Source organism: Schistocerca cancellata, chromosome 4, assembly GCF_023864275.1.
Source record: "Schistocerca cancellata isolate TAMUIC-IGC-003103 chromosome 4, iqSchCanc2.1, whole genome shotgun sequence".
NCBI classification, from domain to species: domain Eukaryota; kingdom Metazoa; phylum Arthropoda; class Insecta; order Orthoptera; family Acrididae; genus Schistocerca; species Schistocerca cancellata.
The window spans coordinates 2,957,266-2,978,644 of NC_064629.1; the positions used below are offsets into that span (position 1 = coordinate 2,957,266).

Consider the following 21,379-nt stretch of genomic DNA (forward strand, 5'->3'; position numbering starts at 1 on the left):
GTCGAGGCGGGAACCGGAAAGGACGGGCGGGCGTCGAGGCGGGAACCGGAAAGGACGGGCGGGCGTCGAGGTGGGAACCGGAAAGGACGGGCGGGCGTCGAGGCGGGAACCGGAAAGGACGGGCGGGCGTCGAGGCGGGAACCGGAAAGGAAGGGCGGGCGTCGAGGCGGGAACCGGAAAGGACGGGCGGGCGTCGAGGCGGGAACCGGAAAGGACGGGCGGGCGTCGAGGCGAGAACCGGAAAGGACGGGCGGGCAGCGAGGCGGGAACCGGAAAGGATGGGCGGGCAGCGAGGCGGGAACCGGAAAGGACGGGCGGGCAGCGAGGCGGGAACCGGAAAGGACGGGCGGGCAGCGAGGCGGGAACCGGAAAGGACGGGCGGGCAGCGAGGCGGGAACCGGAAAGGACGGGCGGGCAGCGAGGCGGGAACCGGAAAGGACGGGCGGGCAGCGAGGCGGGAACCGGAAAGGACGGGCGGGCAGCGAGGCGGGAACCGGAAAGGACGGGCGGGCAGCGAGGCGGGAACCGGAAAGGACGGGCGGGCAGCGAGGCGGGAACCGGAAAGGACGGGCGGGCAGCGAGGCGGGAACCGGAAAGGACGGGCGGGCAGCGAGGCGGGAACCGGAAAGGACGGGCGGGCAGCGAGGCGGGAACCGGAAAGGACGGGCGGGCAGCGAGGCGGGAACCGGAAAGGACGGGCGGGCAGCGAGGCGGGAACCGGAAAGGACGGGCGGGCAGCGAGGCGGGAACCGGAAAGTACGGGCGGGCAGCGAGGCGGGAACCGGAAAGGACGGGCGGGCAGCGAGGCGGGAACCGGAAAGGACGGGCGGGCAGCGAGGCGGAACCGGAAAGGACGGGCGGGCAGCGAGGCGGAACCGGAAAGGACGGGCGGGCAGCGAGGCGGGAACCGGAAAGGACGGGCGGGCAGCGAGGCGGGAACCGGAAAGGACGGGCGGGCAGCGAGGCGGGAACCGGAAAGGACGGGCGGGCAGCGAGGCGGGAACCGGAAAGGACGGGCGGGCAGCGAGGCGGGAACCGGAAAGGACGGGCGGGCAGCGAGGCGGGAACCGGAAAGGACGGGCGGGCAGCGAGGCGGGAACCGGAAAGGACGGGCGGGCAGCGAGGCGGGAACCGGAAAGGACGGGCGGGCAGCGAGGCGGGAACCGGAAAGGACGGGCGGGCAGCGAGGCGGGAACCGGAAAGGACGGGCGGGCAGCGAGGCGGGAACCGGAAAGGACGGGCGGGCAGCGAGGCGGGAACCGGAAAGGACGGGCGGGCAGCGAGGCGGGAACCGGAAAGGACGGGCGGGCAGCGAGGCGGGAACCGGAAAGGACGGGCGGGCAGCGAGGCGGGAACCGGAAAGGACGGGCGGGCAGCGAGGCGGGAACCGGAAAGGACGGGCGGGCAGCGAGGCGGGAACCGGAAAGGACGGGCGGGCAGCGAGGCGGGAACCGGAAAGGACGGGCGGGCAGCGAGGCGGGAACCGGAAAGGACGGGCGGGCAGCGAGGCGGGAACCGGAAAGGACGGGCGGGCAGCGAGGCGGGAACCGGAAAGGACGGGCGGGCAGCGAGGCGGGAACCGGGAAGGACGGGCGGGCAGCGAGGCGGGAACCGGAAAGGACGGGCGGGCAGCGAGGCGGGAACCGGAAAGGACGGGCGGGCAGCGAGGCGGGAACCGGAAAGGACGGGCGGGCAGCGAGGCGGGAACCGGAAAGGACGGGCGGGCAGCGAGGCGGGAACCGGAAAGGACGGGCGGGCAGCGAGGCGGGAACCGGAAAGGACGGGCGGGCAGCGAGGCGGGAACCGGAAAGGACGGGCGGGCAGCGAGGCGGGAACCGGAAAGGACGGGCGGGCAGCGAGGCGGGAACCGGAAAGGACGGGCGGGCAGCGAGGCGGGAACCGGAAAGGACGGGCGGGCAGCGAGGCGGGAACCGGAAAGGACGGGCGGGCAGCGAGGCGGGAACCGGAAAGGACGGGCGGGCAGCGAGGCGGGAACCGGAAAGGACGGGCGGGCAGCGAGGCGGGAACCGGAAAGGACGGGCGGGCAGCGAGGCGGGAACCGGAAAGGACGGGCGGGCAGCCTGGCGGGAACCGGAAAGTACGGGCGGGCAGCGAGGCGGGAACCGGAAAGGACGGGCGGGCAGCGAGGCGGGAACCGGAAAGGACGGGCGGGCAGCGAGGCGGGAACCGGAAAGGACGGGCGGGCAGCGAGGCGGGAACCGGAAAGGACGGGCGGGCAGCGAGGCGGGAACCGGAAAGGACGGGCGGGCAGCGAGGCGGGAACCGGAAAGGACGGGCGGGCAGCGAGGCGGGAACCGGAAAGGACGGGCGGGCAGCGAGGCGGGAACCGGAAAGGACGGGCGGGCAGCGAGGCGGGAACCGGAAAGGACGGGCGGGCAGCGAGGCGGGAACCGGAAAGGACGGGCGGGCAGCGAGGCGGGAACCGGAAAGGACGGGCGGGCAGCGAGGCGGGAACCGGAAAGGACGGGCGGGCTGCGAGGCGGGAACCGGAAAGGACGGGCGGGCAGCGAGGCGGGAACCGGAAAGGACGGGAGGGCAGCGAGGCGGGAACCGGAAAGGACGGGCGGGCAGCGAGGCGGGAACCGGAAAGGACGGGCGGGCAGCGAGGCGGGAACCGGAAAGGACGGGCGGGCAGCGAGGCGGGAACCGGAAAGGACGGGCGGGCAGCGAGGCGGGAACCGGAAAGGACGGGCGGGCAGCGAGGCGGGAACCGGAAAGGACGGGCGGGCAGCGAGGCGGGAACCGGAAAGGACGGGCGGGCAGCCTGGCGGGAACCGGAAAGTACGGGCGGGCAGCGAGGCGGGAACCGGAAAGGACGGGCGGGCAGCGAGGCGGGAACCGGAAAGGACGGGCGGGCAGCGAGGCGGGAACCGGAAAGGACGGGCGGGCAGCGAGGCGGGAACCGGAAAGGACGGGCGGGCAGCGAGGCGGGAACCGGAAAGGACGGGCGGGCAGCGAGGCGGGAACCGGAAAGGACGGGCGGGCAGCGAGGCGGGAACCGGAAAGGACGGGCGGGCAGCGAGGCGGGAACCGGAAAGGACGGGCTGGCAGCGAGGCGGGAACCGGAAAGGACGGGCGGGCAGCGAGGCGGGAACCGGAAAGGACGGTCGGGCAGCGAGGCTGGAACCGGAAAGGACGGGCGGGCAGCGAGGCGGGAACCGGAAAGGACGGGCGGGCAGCGAGGCGGGAACCGGAAAGGACGGGCGGGCAGCGAGGCGGGAACCGGAAAGGACGGGCGGGCAGCGAGGCGGGAACCGGAAAGTACGGGCGGGCAGCGAGGCGGGAACCGGAAAGGACGGGCGGGCAGCGAAGCGGGAACCGGAAAGGACGGGCGGGCAGCGAGGCGGGAACCGGAAAGGACGGGCGGGCAGCGAGGCGGGAACCGGAAAGGACGGGCGGGCAGCGAGGCGGGAACCGGAAAGGACGGGCGGGCAGCGAGGCGGGAACCGGAAAGGACGGGCGGGCAGCGAGGCGGGAACCGGAAAGGACGGGCGGGCAGCGAGGCGGGAACCGGAAAGGACGGGCAGGCAGCGAGGCGGGAACCGGAAAGGACGGGCGGGCAGCGAGGCGGGAACCGGAAAGGACGGGCGGGCAGCGAGGCGGGAACCGGAAAGGACGTGCGGGCAGCGAGGCGGGAACCGGAAAGGACGGGCGGGCAGCGAGGCGGGAACCGGAAAGGACGGGCGGGCAGCGAGGCGGGAACCGGAAAGGACGGGCGGGCAGCGAGGCGGGAACCGGAAAGGACGGGCGGGCAGCGAGGCGGGAACCGGAAAGGACGGGCGGGCAGCGAGGCGGGAACCGGAAAGGACGGGCGGGCAGCGAGGCGGGAACCGGAAAGGACGGGCGGGCAGCGAGGCGGGAACCGGAAAGGACGGGCGGGCAGCGAGGCGGGAACCGGAAAGGACGGGCGGGCAGCGAGGCGGGAACCGGAAAGGACGGGCGGGCAGCGAGGCGGGAACCGGAAAGGACGGGCGGGCAGCGAGGCGGGAACCGGAAAGGACGGGCGGGCAGCGAGGCGGGAACCGGAAAGGACGGGCGGGCAGCGAGGCGGGAACCGGAAAGGACGGGCGGGCAGCGAGGCGGGAACCGGAAAGGACGGGCGGGCAGCGAGGCGGGAACCGGAAAGGACGGGCGGGCAGCGAGGCGGTAACCGGAAAGGACGGGCGGGCAGCGAGGCGGGAACCGGAAAGGACGGGCGGGCAGCGAGGCGGGAACCGGAAAGGACGGGCGGGCAGCGAGGCGGGAACCGGAAAGGACGGGCGGGCAGCGAGGCGGGAACCGGAAAGGACGGGCGGGCAGCGAGGCGGGAACCGGAAAGGACGGGCGGGCAGCGAGGCGGGAACCGGAAAGGACGGGCGGGCAGCGAGGCGGGAACCGGAAAGGACGGGCGGGCAGCGAGGCGGGAACCGGAAAGGACGGGCGGGCAGCGAGGCGGGAACCGGAAAGGACGGGCGGGCAGCGAGGCGGGAACCGGAAAGGACGGGCGGGCAGCGAGGCGGGAACCGGAAAGGACGGGCGGGCAGCGAGGCGGGAACCGGAAAGGACGGGCGGGCAGCGAGGCGGGAACCGGAAAGGACGGGCGGGCAGCGAGGCGGGAACCGGAAAGGACGGGCGGGCAGCGAGGCGGGAACCGGAAAGGACGGGCGGGCAGCGAGGCGGGAACCGGAAAGGACGGGCGGGCAGCGAGGCGGGAACCGGAAAGGACGGGCGGGCAGCGAGGCGGGAACCGGAAAGGACGGGCGGGCAGCGAGGCGGGAACCGGAAAGGACGGGCGGGCAGCGAGGCGGGAACCGGAAAGGACGGGCGGGCAGCGAGGCGGGAACCGGAAAGGACGGGCGGGCAGCGAGGCGGGAACTGGAAAGGACGGGCGGGCAGCGAGGCGGGAACCGGAAAGCACGGGCGGGCAGCGAGGCGGGAACCGGAAAGGACGGGCGGGCAGCGAGGCGGGAACCGGAAAGGACGGGCGGGCAGCGAGGCGGGAACCGGAAAGGACGGGCGGGCAGCGAGGCGGGAACCGGAAAGGACGGGCGGGCAGCGAGGCGGGAACCGGAAAGGACGGGCGGGCAGCGAGGCGGGAACCGGAAAGGACGGGCGGGCAGCGAGGCGGGAACCGGAAAGGACGGGCGGGCAGCGAGGCGGGAACCGGAAAGGACGGGCGGGCAGCGAGGCGGGAACCGGAAAGGACGGGCGGGCAGCGAGGCGGGAACCGGAAAGGACGGGCGGGCAGCGAGGCGGGAACCGGAAAGGATGGGCGGGCAGCGAGGCGGGAACCGGAAAGGACGGGCGGGCAGCGAGGCGGGAACCGGAAAGGACGGGCGGGCAGCGAGGCGGGAACCGGAAAGGACGGGCGGGCAGCGAGGCGGGAACCGGAAAGGACGGGCGGGCAGCGAGGCGGGAACCGGAAAGGACGGGCGGGCAGCGAGGCGGGAACCGGAAAGGACGGGCGGGCAGCGAGGCGGGAACCTGAAAGGACGGGCGGGCAGCGAGGCGGGAACCGGAAAGGACGGGCGGGCAGCGAGGCGGGAACCGGAAAGGACGGGCGGGCAGCGAGGCGGGAACTGGAAAGGACGGGCGGGCAGCGAGGCGGGAACCGGAAAGGACGGGCGGGCAGCGAGGCGGGAACCTGAAAGGACGGGCGGGCAGCAAGGCGGGAACCGGAAAGGACGGGCGGGCAGCGAGGTCATTTTGCACTTCCTGTCGATCTCATTTTTGGGACGTTTGTATTTCTTTTTGCCTGCTTCATTTACTGCGTTTTTATATTTTCTCCTTTCATCAATTAAATTCAATATTTCTTCTGTTACCTAAGGATTTCTATTAGCCCTCGTCTTTTTACCTACTTGATCCTCTGCTGCCTTCACTACTTCATCCCTCAGAGCTACCCATTCTTCTTCTACTGTATTTCTTTCCCCCATTCCTGTCAATTGTTCCCTTATGTTCTCCCTGAAACTCTCTACAACCTCCATTTCTTTCAGTTTATCCAGTTCCCATCTCCTTAAATTCCCACCTTTTTGCAGTTTTTCATTTTCAATCTGCAGTTCATAACCAATATATTGTGGTCAGAATCCACATCTGCCACTGGAAATGTCTTACAATTTAAAACCTGGTTCCTAAATCTCTGTCTTACCATTATATAATCCATCTGATACCTTTTAGTATCTCCAGGATTCTTCTAGGTATACAACCTTCTTCTATGATTCTTGAACCACGTGTTAGTTATGGTTAAGTTATGCTCTGTGCAAAATTCTACAAGGCGGCTTCCTCTTTCATTTCTTCCCCCAAATCCATATTCACCTACTATGTTTCCTTCTCTCCCTTTTCCTACTGACGAATTCCAGTCACCCATGACTATTAAATTTTCGTCTCCCTTCACTACCTGAATAATTTCTTTTATCTCGTCATACATTTCATCAATTTCTTCATCTGCAGAGGTAGTTGGCATATAAACTTGTACTACTGTAGTAGGCATGGGCTTTGTGTCTATCTTGGCCACAATAATGCGTTCACTATGCTGTTTGTAGTAGCTAACCCGCACTCCTATTTTTTTATTCATTATTAAACCTACTCCTGCATTACCCCTATTTGATTTTGTATTTGCAACCCTGTATTCACCTGACCAAAAGTCTTGTTCCTCCTGCCACCGAACTTCACTAATTCCCACTATGTCTAACTTTAACCTATCCATTTCCCTTTTTAAATTTTCTAACCTACCTGCCCGATTAAGGGGGTCTGACATTCCACGCTCCGATCCGTAGAATGCCAGTTTTCTTTCTCCTGATAACTATGTCCTCTTGAGTAGTCCCCACCCGGAGATCCGAATGGGGGACTTTTACCTCCGGAATATTTTACCCAAGAGGATGCCATCATCATTTAATCAGCTGCATGTCCTCGGGATAAATTACGGCTGTAGTTTCCCCTTGCTTTCAGCCGTTCGCAGTATCAGCACAGCAAGGCCGTTTTGGTTAATGTTACAAGGCCAGATCAGTCAATCATCCAGACTTTTGCCCCTGCAACTACTGAAAAGGCTGCTGCCCCTCTTCAGGAACCACATGTTTGTCTGGCCTCTCAACAGATACCCCTCCGTTTAGGTTGCACCTACGGTACGGCCAACTGTATCGCTGAGGCACGCAAGCCTCCCCACCAACGGCAAGGTCCATGGTTCATAGGGGGGTAGCTGACAAGAAGGGTAAGAAATCTAATGTGCACTCTGTATGCATGTCGGGTGGAGTCATTCCAGATGTTGAACAGGTCCTCCTGGATGTCATGAAGAGCACAGGGTGCAGCCAACTGCAGGTGGTGGCTCACGTCGGTACCATTGATGTGCGTCACTCTGGAACACAAGAGATTCTATCTGGTTTCGAGCGGCTTACAGAAATGGCAAAGGCTGCCAGTCTTGCTTGCAAGATGAAAGCAGAGCTGACTATTTGCATCATAGTCGACAGGACTGATTGCGGACTTCCGGTACAGAGCCGAGTGGAGGATCTGACTCAGAGGCTCAGACAGTTCTGCGACCGTGTAGGCTGCAGATTGCTCGACTTGCGCGAAAGTGTGGTTGGGTTTCGGGTTCCGCTGGATAGGTTAGGTTACCACTATACGCAGGAGGCAGTTACACGGGTAGCAGGGTCTGTGTGGCGTGGACTGGGCGGTTCTTTAGGTTAGAAAAATCGGGAAAACACAAGAAGGGCTTCAGTCACAAAGAGTGCAGGCTGAACACAGGAAGAACGTAGACACAGGAACCATCGGTGTAACAGTTGTAAATTGTGGCAGCTGTGTTGGGAAAGTACCAGAGCTCCAAGCGCTAATAGAAAGCACTGATGCTCAAATCGTTATAGGCACCGAAAGCTGGCTAAAGCCGGAGATAAGCTAGGCCGAAATTTTTGCGTAGAACCTAACAGTGTTCCGAAAGGATAGGCTAAACACGGTTGGCGGAGGCATGTCTGTTACTGTCTATAGTAGTTTAACTTTTCGCGAAATTGAAGTAGATACTTCCTCCGAGTAGGAATGGGCAGAGATCATTGTTGGCAACCGGAATAAAATAATAATTGGATCCTTTTACCGACCTCCCAATTCAGATGATACAGTTGCTGAAAGGGACTTTAATTTACCCTCATATGTTGGCGAAAATACATGTTTAATTCCGGAGGTACGCATAAAGTTTCATCTGAAATAGTGCTAAACGCAATCTCTGGAAATTATCTCGAGCAATTAGATCATGAGCTCACGCGAATAGTAAAACGGTTGTGAAAACACACTCGACCTCTTAGTAACAAATAATCGTGAGTTAATGACTAGCATCAAAACCGATTCAGGGATTAGTGAACACAGGCCTGTCGTAGGAAGTATGAATATTGTAATCCTCGAAAAATGAACGAAAAATATACTTATACAAAAAAGCAGATAAAAATTAACTTGACGCCTTCCTGAGAAACAATCTCCACGCATTCCAAATTAATGTTGTACGTGTAGACCAGGTGTGGCTTAAATTCAACGAAATAGTATTGGCAGCAATTGAGAGATTTATACCAAATAAATTAACAAACGACGGAGCTGATCCTCCTTTGTACAAGAAACGGGTTAGGACACTTGCAGAAACAACGAAACAAACATGCCAAATTTAAACTGACGCAAAATCCCCAAGATTAGTGATCTTTTACAGAAGCTCGAATTTTAGCGCTGACTTCAATGCCTATAACAGTTTTCACAACGAAACCTTGTCTCGAAACCTGGAAGAAAATCAAAAGAGATTCTGGTCGTATTTGAAGTATGTTAGCGGCAAGAAACAATCAATGCCTTCTCCGCGCGATACCAATGGAGATATTATCGAAGACAGTGCTGCCAAAGCCGATTTCCTAAACATAGCCTTCCGAAATGCCTTCACAAAGTAAGACGAAGTAAATATTCCAGAATTCGAATCAAGAACAGCTGCCAACATGAGTAACGTAGAAATAAATATCGTCGGAGTAGTTGGTTGGTTGTTGGGGTTGAAGGGACCAAACAGCAAGGTCATCTGTCCCTTGTTTCAAATGTGGTCCACTCCGATGTGTGACATTTCAGAAAAGTCATAATGATAAAACGGAAAAGGCTAAAAAGTGTAAAACGGCAGTCATGTTGTCAATGGTAAAGACAAAATGATGTTAGTCAGCAAGATAACGAACCCAATGCTATGCTAGAGGCAGGAAATATCCCACCTCTGAAGCAGGAGAGGCAAGATCACCTGCGACTTAAAAGGTGCAACAGCTAGAATGTAGAAGCGCGTATGGGAAAAGGAGACAGACTAACCAATCCTACAAAAAAAAAAAAAAAAAAATGAAATACAGAGTAAGAGGAGAAGAAAGAGGATCTCGGCCACGGAGGGGAATCGGGAATCTCCAAACACGGCTTACAGTGGGAGATACACCAACACTCACCGCCCTGCCCCAACACCAGAGAGATTAAAAACCTTAAAACTGAGAATAAAAACCACTTTCCCGGAGGAAACCGAGAACCAGGTCGACCACTCCGGAATCGTCAGCCAACATCAAAGGTAAAATGTGGGGGAGTCTGTACTTAGCACGCAGAGCCAAAAGAAGGGGGCATTCAACCAAAACGTGGGCTACTGACTAGAAGGCTCCACAACCACAAAGTGGGGGTGGCTCATCACACAAAAGAAAAGCATGGGTCAGCCTGGTATGGCCAATGTGGGAACGACACAGTATGGTCGAGTCCTTTCGGGAGAGGTGAAAGGAAGATCACCACGGGCCTGGTGTCACCTTAATCACACAAAGTTTATTAGACAGGGAGGTAGCCACCCAAGAGTTGGCTCATGATTGTGCGAAGTTGGATTTGATGTGAAGTCGTAAATCCGCTGCAGGAGGGGTTACAGAAAACGGGGGTCAAGTGACTGCTCCCCCAGCCAAACGATCAGCGAGCTCATTACCCGGGATGGCCAGGGACCCAAAGGAAGTCAACGGAACAAGCAGCATGGTGAACATCAGCGAGATGGTCATGGATGGCAGAGACCAAGGGATGGTGCGAAAAACACCGATCAATAGCCAGAAGGCCACTCATTGAGTCCGTACATTAACAAAACACAGTTGTGTTGGGACTGTTTAATAAAGGTAAGGGCCTGGGAAATAGCCATCAATTCTGCAGTAAACACCGCACATGTAGGTGGCAGCAGATGATTTTCCGTTCCAACAGAGGACATGAAGGCATATCCCACATGATCAGCAGATTTAGAACCACGAGTGTAAAAAAAAAAAAAAAAAAAACAACAGCATCTCGAAACTCCCATAAAATTCGGCGGAAAAAGGAACAGAACACCATTGGGGAGATGGAATCTTTCGGACCTCGGCGGAGATCCATCCGTATTCGAGGCCGAGGGACTAACCAAGGGGGGGGGGGGGGGTGGAGGGGAGGGAGCGAGGAAAACAGGACAAAGAAGGAAGCTGAAAATCACGGCAAAGATACGCAAGGCGGAGCCCAATCGGTAAAACCTGCCTAGGGCGGGAATCAGGTGAGCGACGTCCATGGTCTGGGAACAGGATAGAATAGGAAGGATGAGTGAGAGAGGGAACGGTCTGCACCCCAAGAGGAGTGGGAAAGGAAACGAAGGACATTGAGTTTACATCCTACCTTCAGAAGTCTGATATGGGGCAGCCAAGTGAGCTTATTGTCGAAAAGAAGACCCAGGAAACGAAACTGTGGGACCATAGGCAATCGTTGTGCATCGAGATTTAGCTCTGGATCAGGGTGGATCATAGTACGGCGACGGAAGTGGACCACCCGCGATTTTAGAGGAGATAATTGAAATCCATGTGAGAGGGTCCATGCAGAGGCATGCTGTATAGCTCCCTGGAGCTGCCGCTCTGCAGAGGCCATCTAAGAGGAACTAACCCAAATGCAGAAATCATCCACATACAGGGCAGAGGCGACCAAAGGGCTGACAGAGGCCACAAGTCCATCAATAGCAATGAGGAAAATAAGTACACTCAAGACAGAACCCTGTGGGATGCTCGTCTCCTGGGTCCGTGGAGAACTAAAAACAGTACCAACCCGAACCCTGAATGACCGATGGAACAGGAACTGGCGGATAAAAATCGGGAGTGGGCCCCGAAGACCCTATTGATGAAGGGTAAGTAAGATGTGATAGCGCCAGGCCGTGTCATAGGCCTTGCGTAGGTCAAAAAATACTGCAGCCAAACGGCGGCGCTGGGAAAAAGCCTGCCGAACTGTGGATTCCAAGCAAAGTAAATGATCGATTGGAGATCGTCCTTCTCGGAAGCCACACTGGTAAGGGGACAATAGATCCCGAGATTCGAAGACCCAATTGAGCCGACGGACTACCATCCGTTCGAGTAACTTACAAACAACATCGATCAGACTAATTGGCCAATAGCCATCAACAAATAGGGGGTTCTTACTAGGTTTAAGGACAGGAACCACGATGCTATCCCTCCACTGAGAAGGAAGTCACCCTGGAGTAGATACGGTTAAACACCCGGAGAAGATGTTGCCATTGTGGAGCACTGAGATGTTGAAGCAGTTGGTTATGAATGGAGTCTGGGCCAGGGCCGTATCATGAGAAGAAGAGAGTGCAGAAAGAAATTCCCATTCAGTACAAGGTTCGTTGTAAGATTTTGACTGACAAGGGGTAAAACATAAGGTGGAAGCAACGGCCCGCTGTTTCCAGTGAAGGAAAGCAGCCAGATAGGAGGCTGATGCCACTGGAAAATGGGTCGCAAGATGTTCCGCAAGAATCAACGGGTCCGTACAAAGGCCATCTGGGAGGTGAAGGCCGGGGAGGGTTGACTGCCGATGGCAATCTTGGAGAGAGTGAAGTGTAGCCCATACCTGTGACATAGGGACACTAGAACCTAGGAAGAAACAAATCGTTCCCAACATACCCGTTTCCTCTGTTTGATTAAATAACAGGCTTTAGCGCAAAGGCGTTTGAAGGTAATAAGGCTGGCAACGGATGGCTGCCTCTTAAGGTGTTGCAAAGTTCGACGGCGATCGCGGATGGCAATGGCCGCACTCTACCACGGGACTTGCCGGCGGCGAAATGGTCCAGATGAGCGCGGTTCAGCAAGGCTAGCAGCGCGAACAATCGCGCCAGACACGTCACGTAGGACGTCATCAACACAAACCGACAAAGAGGGAGAAAACAAGACCTGTGCAGTGTATGGAGGCCAATCGGTGAGTTGAAAAGACCAACGAGGTAACCTGTCCTTTGGGAAGCGGGAAGGGAGAGAGAATCAACGGGAAATGGTCACTATCACAAAGGTCGTCGTGTGGCGACCAGTGTAATGAAGGGAGGAGGGAGGGAAAAGAAAGAGAAAGATCAATGGCAGAAAAGGTACCATGACCGGCACTGAAATGAGTAGGAGAGCCATCATTAAGAAGGCACTAGTCGTGGTCTGCAAGAAACTGGTCTATGAGAAGACGTCGTCTAGATGTAAATGCACTGCCCCACAAGGGATGATGAGCATTAAAATCCCCGAGAAGGAGGAAGGGAGGAGGAAGTTGCTGAAGAAGGGCAGTTAAGGCAGCAGGTGTAAGAGTCCTGTCAGGAGGGAGATAAAGATTGCAAACCGTGACTTCAGAGTCCAGGTGGACCCCAACAGCAACCGCTTCCAATGTAGTTTGAAGAGGAATCCACATGCTAGCAATGACTGTACGGACCAACGTAGAAACGCCACCAGAAGCCCACAGAAGTCCGTCCCGATTTCGACAGAAAACACAGAACCGACAGAGGGTCAGTAAGTGATCATCACTAAAATGAGATTCCTGTAGAACCACACAAGCTGCAGAGTAAGACGAAATAAGGGATTTCAATTCTGGAAGGCAACGGTAGTATCCATTACAGTTCCATTGGATAACCACTGAACAATGATTTAAATGAGGGTTGAACAGGCTAAAGCCAGTCATACCACCGGGTCACCACCCGTCACCGACAAGGAGGGGGCGACATCCATGAACGAAAGGTCAGAATCTGGTTGTGAAGCCAGGGATGGGACCTCTGGTGACACCAGAGGCTCTTTGTCCTGTACTTATGTTTCTTCTTTTCTCTTTGAGATCGAGGAGGGCTGTGTGGCATAAAGGAGCCAGCGGCAGCAAGATCGGGAAGAGAAAGAGATCGGGCAACCTGCGGGCCGACAGACCTCGGTTCTCGTGGTCGTCGTGTGGCAGCAGACCTTTGGCCTGGAAGGTGCCAGGAAGGGGCATCCCGGGAGGGGTGCCATTGACCGGCAGATGCCGAAAGAGTGGGACACTTCTCCGGCTGGGGAGGGGGAGCAGCGCCCAGAGGAGGAGGAGGAGGAGGTGTGGGAGCCGCAGGGGAGGGGGCGAGGAGAGGGGTCCGGGACTGGGATAAGGAAGGGGGAAAAGGGGTGAAGATGTAACTATGTAACTAAAGCATAACTAGACGTCATATACTCCTGTATCGTCTTTTCCTTCTTATATACTGGTCAATCTGGTGAACGTGGAGAATGATTGCCATGACAATTAACACACACAGGAAGGGGAACACAGGGACTCCCCTCACGGAGTGGACGTCCACAGTCACCATAGAGACGGGCCTGCTAACAGCAGGAAGACATGTGTCCAAAACAAAAGCACTTAAAACACCTCATAGGAGGTGGGATGTACAGCTCCACATCACATCAATAAACCGTAATCTTTAGTTTCTCAGGGAGGGTATCCCCTTCAAAGGCCAGGTTAAAGGCACCAGTATCAATGCGATTGTCTTTAGGACCCTTCTGAACACTCCGAACAAAGTGAACACCCCGCCGTCCGAGATTGTCCCAAAGTTCCTCGTCAGTTTGAAGGATGAGGTCCCTGTGAAAAATCACACCTTGAACCATATTTAGAGAAAGGTGGGGAGTAATGGACACAGGAATTGTGCCAAGATGGGTACAGACACGAAGGGCCGCAGACTGGGTAGCTGAAGCAGTTTTGATCGGCAAAGAACCCAGCCGCATCTTGCTCATGGAGTCCACTTCGCCAAACTTGTCTTCAATGTGTTCCACAAAGAATAAAGGTTTGGTATTGACGAAAGTATCCCCATCAGTCCTGGTGCAAACCAGATAGCGGGGGAAAGGTTTTGCCCCTAGCCGACGGCCCTGACCCTCTTCCCATGAGGTAGCCACGGAAGGGAAGGCCGAAGGGGCAGGAGAAGCAGCACTAGAAGAATCAGTTCCACACAGAGAGAGGGCCGCAGAAGAGCGGCCTGAGTTCTGGACCCGTATGCGTTTCATTTGCATAGCGTCCGCACTGATACCATCCACTCTGATCAGGGGCTCTCCTCACAGGCGCCACCCAGCCACAGCGAGGGCCGTCTGGCACGGCAGCCATTGCCGGGTGTTCCGGTGCTCCAGGATGACGAGCAACCACTCCGAGGCATGCATGAGGTGGTCACAGCTCAGGTATCAGAAGTGTGATACCCGTGTGTTCAGGGGGCTCAACCAAAAGGGTACATAGCGACCCCACCACATGGGCTGGCTATGCACCCTAGCATCAGACAATGACGTGAAAGGAAAGGTGAAATGAACTAGGAGGGCATACGTCGGAGACACTAGATAAGTTGCTCTTCCCCAAATGGCTCACACTACGGAAGAGAAATTTAGTAATGGAGGTCAAACCCCAGAGGGGGACCAGGGAGTGCCGAAAGGAGGAGGTGATTACGCAACAAAGCCAAATTGTAACACCAACAGAACCAGGAGGATAGCGAGGGCCAACATAAGCAAGGACACCAATAGAGGTAGAGGAGAGGGCGAGGGGAAAGGAGCAAGGAGGGGAAGGGGAAGGAAATGCAGCCCTGAAAAGAATGAAGGCTGCAATAGCTCGGGGCCCTGTGCTCGCCATGCACGTATCCACAAAAGAGTTGTGGACCCCCTGGGGGGCCTCTGAGTAGTGAAGCAACTTAAATCACTTAATAAATGCAAGTCTTCTGGTCCAGACTGTATACCAATTAGCTTCCTTTTGGAGTATGCTGATGCATTAGCTCCATACTTAACAATCGTATACAACCGTTCGCTCGATGATAGATCCGTACCCGACGACTGGAAAGGTGTACAGGTCACACCAATATTCGAGAAAGGTGTGTATGAGTATGTATAAGTAATTCACTAAATTACAGGCCCATATCGTTAACGTCGAAGTGTAGCAGGATTACCTAGAAGGAAACGGTCTATTGACACATAGTCAACATGAGTTTAGAAAATACGGTTCCTGTGAAACACAACTAGCTCTTTATTCACATGAAGTGTTGAATGCTATTGACAAGGGATTTCAGATCGATTCCGTATTTCTGGATTTCCGGAAGGATTTTGACACTTTACCACACAGTCGGCTCGTGGTGAAATTGCCTGCTTATGGAATATCGTCACAGTTATGTGACTGGATTTGTGATTTCCTGTCAGAGAGGTCACGATACGTAGTAACTGACGGAAAGTCATCGGGTAAAACAGAAGTGATTTCTGGAGTGCCCCTAGGTAGTGTTATAGACCCTCTGCTGTTCCTTATCTATATGAACGATTTGGGGGACAATCTGAGCAGTCGTCTTCGGTTGTTTGCAGATGACGCTGTCGTTTATTGACTAATAAAGTCATCAGAAGATCGAAACAAACTGCAAAAAGATTTAGAAAATAATAATAATAATAATAATAATAATAATAATAATAATAATAATAATAATCTGAATGGTGCGAAAAGTGGCAGTTGTCCCTGAATAACGGAAAGTGTGAAGTCATCCACATGAGTGCTAAAAGGAACTCAAACTTTGGTTACACGATAAATCAATCTAATCTAAAAGCCGTAAATTCAGCTAAATACCTAGGTATTACAATTACGAGCAACTTAAAGTGGAAGGAACACACAGAAAATGTTGTGGGGAAGGCTAACCAAAGAGAGTGTTTTATTGCCAGGACACTTGGAAAATGAAACAGACATACTAATGAGACTGCTCGTCCGTCCTCTTTTAGAATACTGCTGCGCGGTGTGAGATCCTTACCTGGTACGACTGACTGAGTACATCGAAAAAGTTCAAAGAAAGGCAGCATGTTGTGTATTATGGCGAAATATGGAAGCTTGTGTCACAGAAATGATACAGGATTTGGGCTGGACATCATTAAAACAAAGGCGTTTTTCGTTGCGACGAAATCTTCTCGCGAAATTCCAATCACCAACTTTCTCCTCCGAATGCGAAAATATTTTGTTGACACCGACCTACATAGGGAGGAACGTTCACCACGATAAAGTAAGGGAAATCAGTGCTCGTACGGAAAGATATAGGTGTCAGTTCTTTTCGCGCGCTATACGAGATTGAAATAATAGAGAATTGTTAAGGTGGTTCGATGAACCCTCTGCCAGGCACTTAAATGTGATTTGCAGAGTATCCATGTAGGTGTAGATGTAGAATATTGCGTTTGTTAAGCTAGAACTATTCACTGTTGTTGACGGGCTACCTACTGGGCCATTTTAACACCAAATCTGTAGGGGGTGCGGTGAGGAGTTTCCCTTTTGAGAAAAACAGCTGGGGACAGGCGGCCTCGAGTGGGCCACGCGAACCTGTGGTGGGGATGGCGAGCGACTGCCGTCAGCTCCTGCTAACATAGCGGGTCGCTGAAGAGCGGATTTTAGCGGGGACACGCCTATTTGCCTCGGATTCTGCAAAACCCGCAGGCCTGTAAGGGCTCGTTCCGCCGAATGTTACCCACATTTCTCTCAACTGGCGATCCGGGTTTCTGTGGCGGAGCACATTCGGGGCCACAGCGTAAACTTATACCCCAACATCTCGGTTTTGGGAACATTACATGCACAATAATGTAAGAAGTACGTAGGATGTACATGAAAACACTTTGAACATTTCCAGACAGTATTCCAACTGTGAACCAAAGTACAATAAAAATCTGCGCTACAGAACTTGAAATGATGTTACAGGAAAGGAATTCTTCATTGTGTGTGGTCATATTGTCTACAGTTGTTTTGAGAATATTCAAGGTAATTAAAGTCGTCTTTGCGCTACAAGAAAATGCGTATTCCTGTCGTCAAAACGCGTTTCTTTTTACTGAAGGTTGGTCGATCGATTCGGGGGAGGGAACCGTACAGCGAGGTCATCGGTCGCATCGGATTAGGGACGGCCAGCGAAGGAAATCGGCAGAGCACTTCTAAAGGGACCATCCTGGCATTTGCCTGAAACAATTTAGGGAAATCGCGGAAAACCTAAATCAGGATGGCCGGACGCGGCTTTGAACCGTTGTCCTCCAGAATACGAGTCCAGCGCGCTAGCCACTGCGGCACCTCGATCGTTCTTTTATTGAAATGAAAGGTTATCAGTGGTCTAGAACGACACGTTTACTATCTGGCTCGCTTTCGGTGTCTGAAAAGAGTTCGTTACGAAACGTGTTTATTTTATTTACGGTATTTCGTGTCCCATTTTCGCTCGTATCACGAAGCATCGTCTGGCGGCACGTTTCTGTAGTACTGCTTCGTTTGATTTTGTCCTGCTCATCCGGCACTACTTCGCAGAATTTTTCATTTTTTATGTGAAATTCGTCTTGTTCCCCGATGTGAGCGAAAACGGGACAAAATAACCCAAGTCCCATCTTTTTAGACGAACAAAATTGTAAATCTGTTTCATTACAGATCAGTGATGGAGTTTTGTTTCAATAAAAGAAACGCATTTGATGACAAAAATGTACATTTACTGGTAAGTGTAAAGGCGAAATTACAAGGCCTTCAATAATTTCAGGAAAGAGCTAAGAAAGCAGCGGGCATCTTTAAAGAAACGGGAACGAGGGGGAAGAATTGCATAAACAACCGTTACGGCCATTACTTTAAAAACTACTGTAGGTAACGAAGCATCAACGCAGCCCTCTTTCTACTATATAGAACCTTCACGATCCTCAGGGAAATGCGCACGATTGGAATGTTGTCCTTTGGCAGTCTATTTTCCACTCCTTTCGCACGACTTTTACTTCGGGAAATGTATGTCTACACCTACTTCAGCCGTCTGACGGTGTGTGGCAAATTTTACTTGTGGTACCACTGACTGCCCCTACTGTGATCCACTCGCGAATGGCCTGTGTATCAGCTCCAAGGTCTCGAATTACCTCGTCGTAGTCATTTCGCGACACGTATGTAGAAGGAAGTGATGTCCGCCTATTCCTGGGAAGTACGCTGACGAAATTTCAGTAGTGAACCTCTATGTGGTGCACAGCGCCTCTCTCGTGTCGTCTGCCAGCGGAGTCTGCTGTGCGCCTCTGTGACGCTGTCGCACAGACCAAACGGTCCTCTGACGAGACGCTCTGCTCTTCGTCGAATCTTCTCTACCTTTTCCACCAGTCCTACCCGGTAAGGGACCCGGGTTGATAAAGAATCACATTTTATCTTTGACGAAACAAGACACGCAAGTGGTGAAATTTTTCTAAATTAACAACACGAAACTAACTGGCTACAACAGTATTATTCTACGTAGCAGGCTAATTTCTGCATTCTGTTGTCCTCTTTCCATTACTGACAGGCGTCCACAGTCATTTGCTGGTGTCGAAACTTTCGAAAAGCTAATGGCCACGGATTAGAAATAAATCTATTCAATTCAATAAAAATAATGATAGAAATTACTTCGACAAAGATTGAGAAATAGCCACAACCTTCAGCACCTCAGGACTATCTTAATTCTGGATGCTTTTAGTTTCATGTCTTTAATTTTTCAATGTACTTTCAGTGCTACCATTCTTATTTCGTGTTCCGTATGCACGCACTGTACTTTAATTTTATATTCGTGCTTTAAGCCCTCTACTCTTTTATAAAATTGCTATTTCACATCGAGAAGTTTCTTTACACAGTTCTGATTCTGTAGCTTCTATACAAACCTGCCTATGGTTAGAGGTTTCTTATTCAGAATATGCTATGCTGTCTATGTGGAGAACGATAGTAATTTCAAAGTTGCTGAGCATCATCTGAAATTCTTTTTCGTGAGCTACTCTGAAAGTCTTTACCTACTACGTTCTCCGCCACTTGGAGTATTTCTCGTTATTGGAAGTGTCCGTATGATTGCCTACAATGATGTTGAACCAGTGATCACTTCGAAATTTTTCCGTAATTCGCTTGATCTACCTGGAGTAAAAAAGTATCTCATGAACAAGATTCCCTTCAAAAAGCTACCAAGGCTGTACCGGAACGGCGATTGCATAATCCATTAGTGTCAGACAAGTGACACTGGATCCGATGGATTCAGTCTGTCTCCGTGTGTGGACTACAATTCCTCAGGATGCTTCCCATCGATCACTGTCTACCGTCTGCGTTATCTGCGATTAGTTTCGTGTGGTCGTTCCAATTTAAATCGCTCCGTTCGTAGACGCGTTACATACACAATCGATCTGACTACCAATTATTGTACTGCTATAGAGTAATCATACATCAATGGGTCTTTCTTACTATCTATAAGCACAGCATTAAATTACATTTATTTATGTTTAGGGTGAGCAGCCAATCGCAATACCGGGCGATGAAGGTCTTCCTGCATTCTGCTAAAATTTTCCAAGCGTACGAATGTAACTTTATCAGTAGAACACTATTATTAATATTAGTATTAGATTTATTACTATTACTAATTGCCTCTTAGGAGGGTGCTAAAACAAATTTCATCGCATTTCTTGTCGTTTACTTTCTCTGTATTCGTTGTTTCCACTTCCGGTGTCCTGTTTTTTCCCCTTTTTGGCGCGAACTGAAATTAGTTTTCTTATCTTTCCACTGTAGTTTTTCCTGTCTTCTTTTTCCCAAGAATGAGCACCTCTCTCTCTCTCTCTCTCTCTCTCTCTCTCTCTCTCTCTCTCTCTCTCTCTACCCCCCCCCCCTCTAAGTACGTCATTCGCTCCGACTACAGGCTAATACACATTTATTTAAATGGAGACTGTATTTTCCAGAAAACATTCACTGAGGACACATTTTACATTGATGACGAAACAACTGTGGAACAAGATTTACACTTAAGGAATAGAAAGGCAGTTTCAAGTTTAGACGCTTTTGAATATGTCGTAAAAGCAACGGGTGCGAGGACTGGCGACACCAGTACTGAGGCACGTGACTGTGTACCAGTCTACAAGCGGGCTACTGGTTATGCATCGGGACTTGGCTACAGACGGTTCATACAGAACTCTGATGCACCGCTAGTCAATGGTTCGTACGAAACGTTTGCAACACTCGTGCTAGGGCTCGTGCAATTCATTAGTTTAGTTTGAAATGTCAATCAAATCTCTATGTAGATATTTTTTGCAGTTCAAAAGTATAATGAGAGAACTACGATTTCATATATGCGATTCATTTAAAAGATTTCTGGGACACGAAGAGCAATGCACAAAAACCCCGGAATAAAAGAACAGTTGAGAAAGCTGGTGCATATGAAGGAGGAAACATGTGAAGACGCTTCAGGAAAGTTCAGAAATCTAAAGAACCTACGCTAAATACATTTACGGTTCACTGCTGCAGGTAAGCAGAAAATTGTAGCACCAGGACTGTCTTTTCTCAGCTCGAAGGCTTCAGGTATAATACAACCTGTGTACCTGGCCGGAGATACACCTACCACATTTATGAAATTTGTGCATCTCTCTCTCGTGCGTCCCCTTCTACGTTACCGTACGTCAACAAATCGGGCCATTTCTTCTGCCTGACACGAAACAGTATCCGTGTCATCGCTCCGGTTACCTGGCTCGGCAGGGCGCGCAGGCTGCGCGTGCGCGGGCTTTCTTACTTTTCAAACAAAGCGCGTAAGACGGCGCCTACTCGTCATCCCCGATTTCGTCTAAATTTATGGTGTATGCAGGGCTTGGCCTGAAAGGAAAAGCACAGACGTGCGAGCTCGAGATGGCCAAGCGTTTCATTAAAAAAAAAAACAGGATGCACTCTGCTACTGCAACTCTGTGACGTCTTTCTTATTGCAAGGTAAAGAATTTGATCAAAAAGCTACAAAACTGCTCTTACCTCACCGAGTGACAAAAATACATCACATTCCGAGAATACTGCATCTTCGCGCATTACCAGCTATACTCGCCAATATTTGGCGAAATGATACGTTACGCGCCAAACTGTGCGGTGAGAGAACCTTTCACGAATGTAAACCGAGTCTGCTTCGCTGCAGAAACTTTAAAGTAACTGTGTGGCGTTAAAATGAGGCGTTCATAACGTGTGCAAGATACTGAGAAAATTAGTGCTACCTCGTTTTTACGACGAGTATCACCTCAGCAAGTGTGAATCAGTAACTGTACTGTAATAAAGTATTAAGTTTTTTATACCGAGTTCTCGTGTACGCCTTACAATCCTTTCCTGGAAGCGTGGTTGCAGTGCCACATTGTACACTGCTTTCCCTTGTCACGCCTTTTAT

The 21,379-nt window shown here is 53.4% G+C and overlaps 1 protein-coding gene across 1 annotated transcript; it reads left to right on the forward strand.

The window, feature by feature from the left end:
- The first annotated feature begins 278 nt into the window (after positions 1–278).
- On the forward strand, positions 279–5,648 carry LOC126183246 (uncharacterized PE-PGRS family protein PE_PGRS54-like). The gene has a single exon (XM_049925041.1). It carries the CDS (start codon positions 279–281, stop codon positions 5,646–5,648), a length of 5,370 nt encoding a protein of 1,789 aa, XP_049780998.1.
- Positions 5,649–21,379: the final 15,731 nt, after the last annotated feature.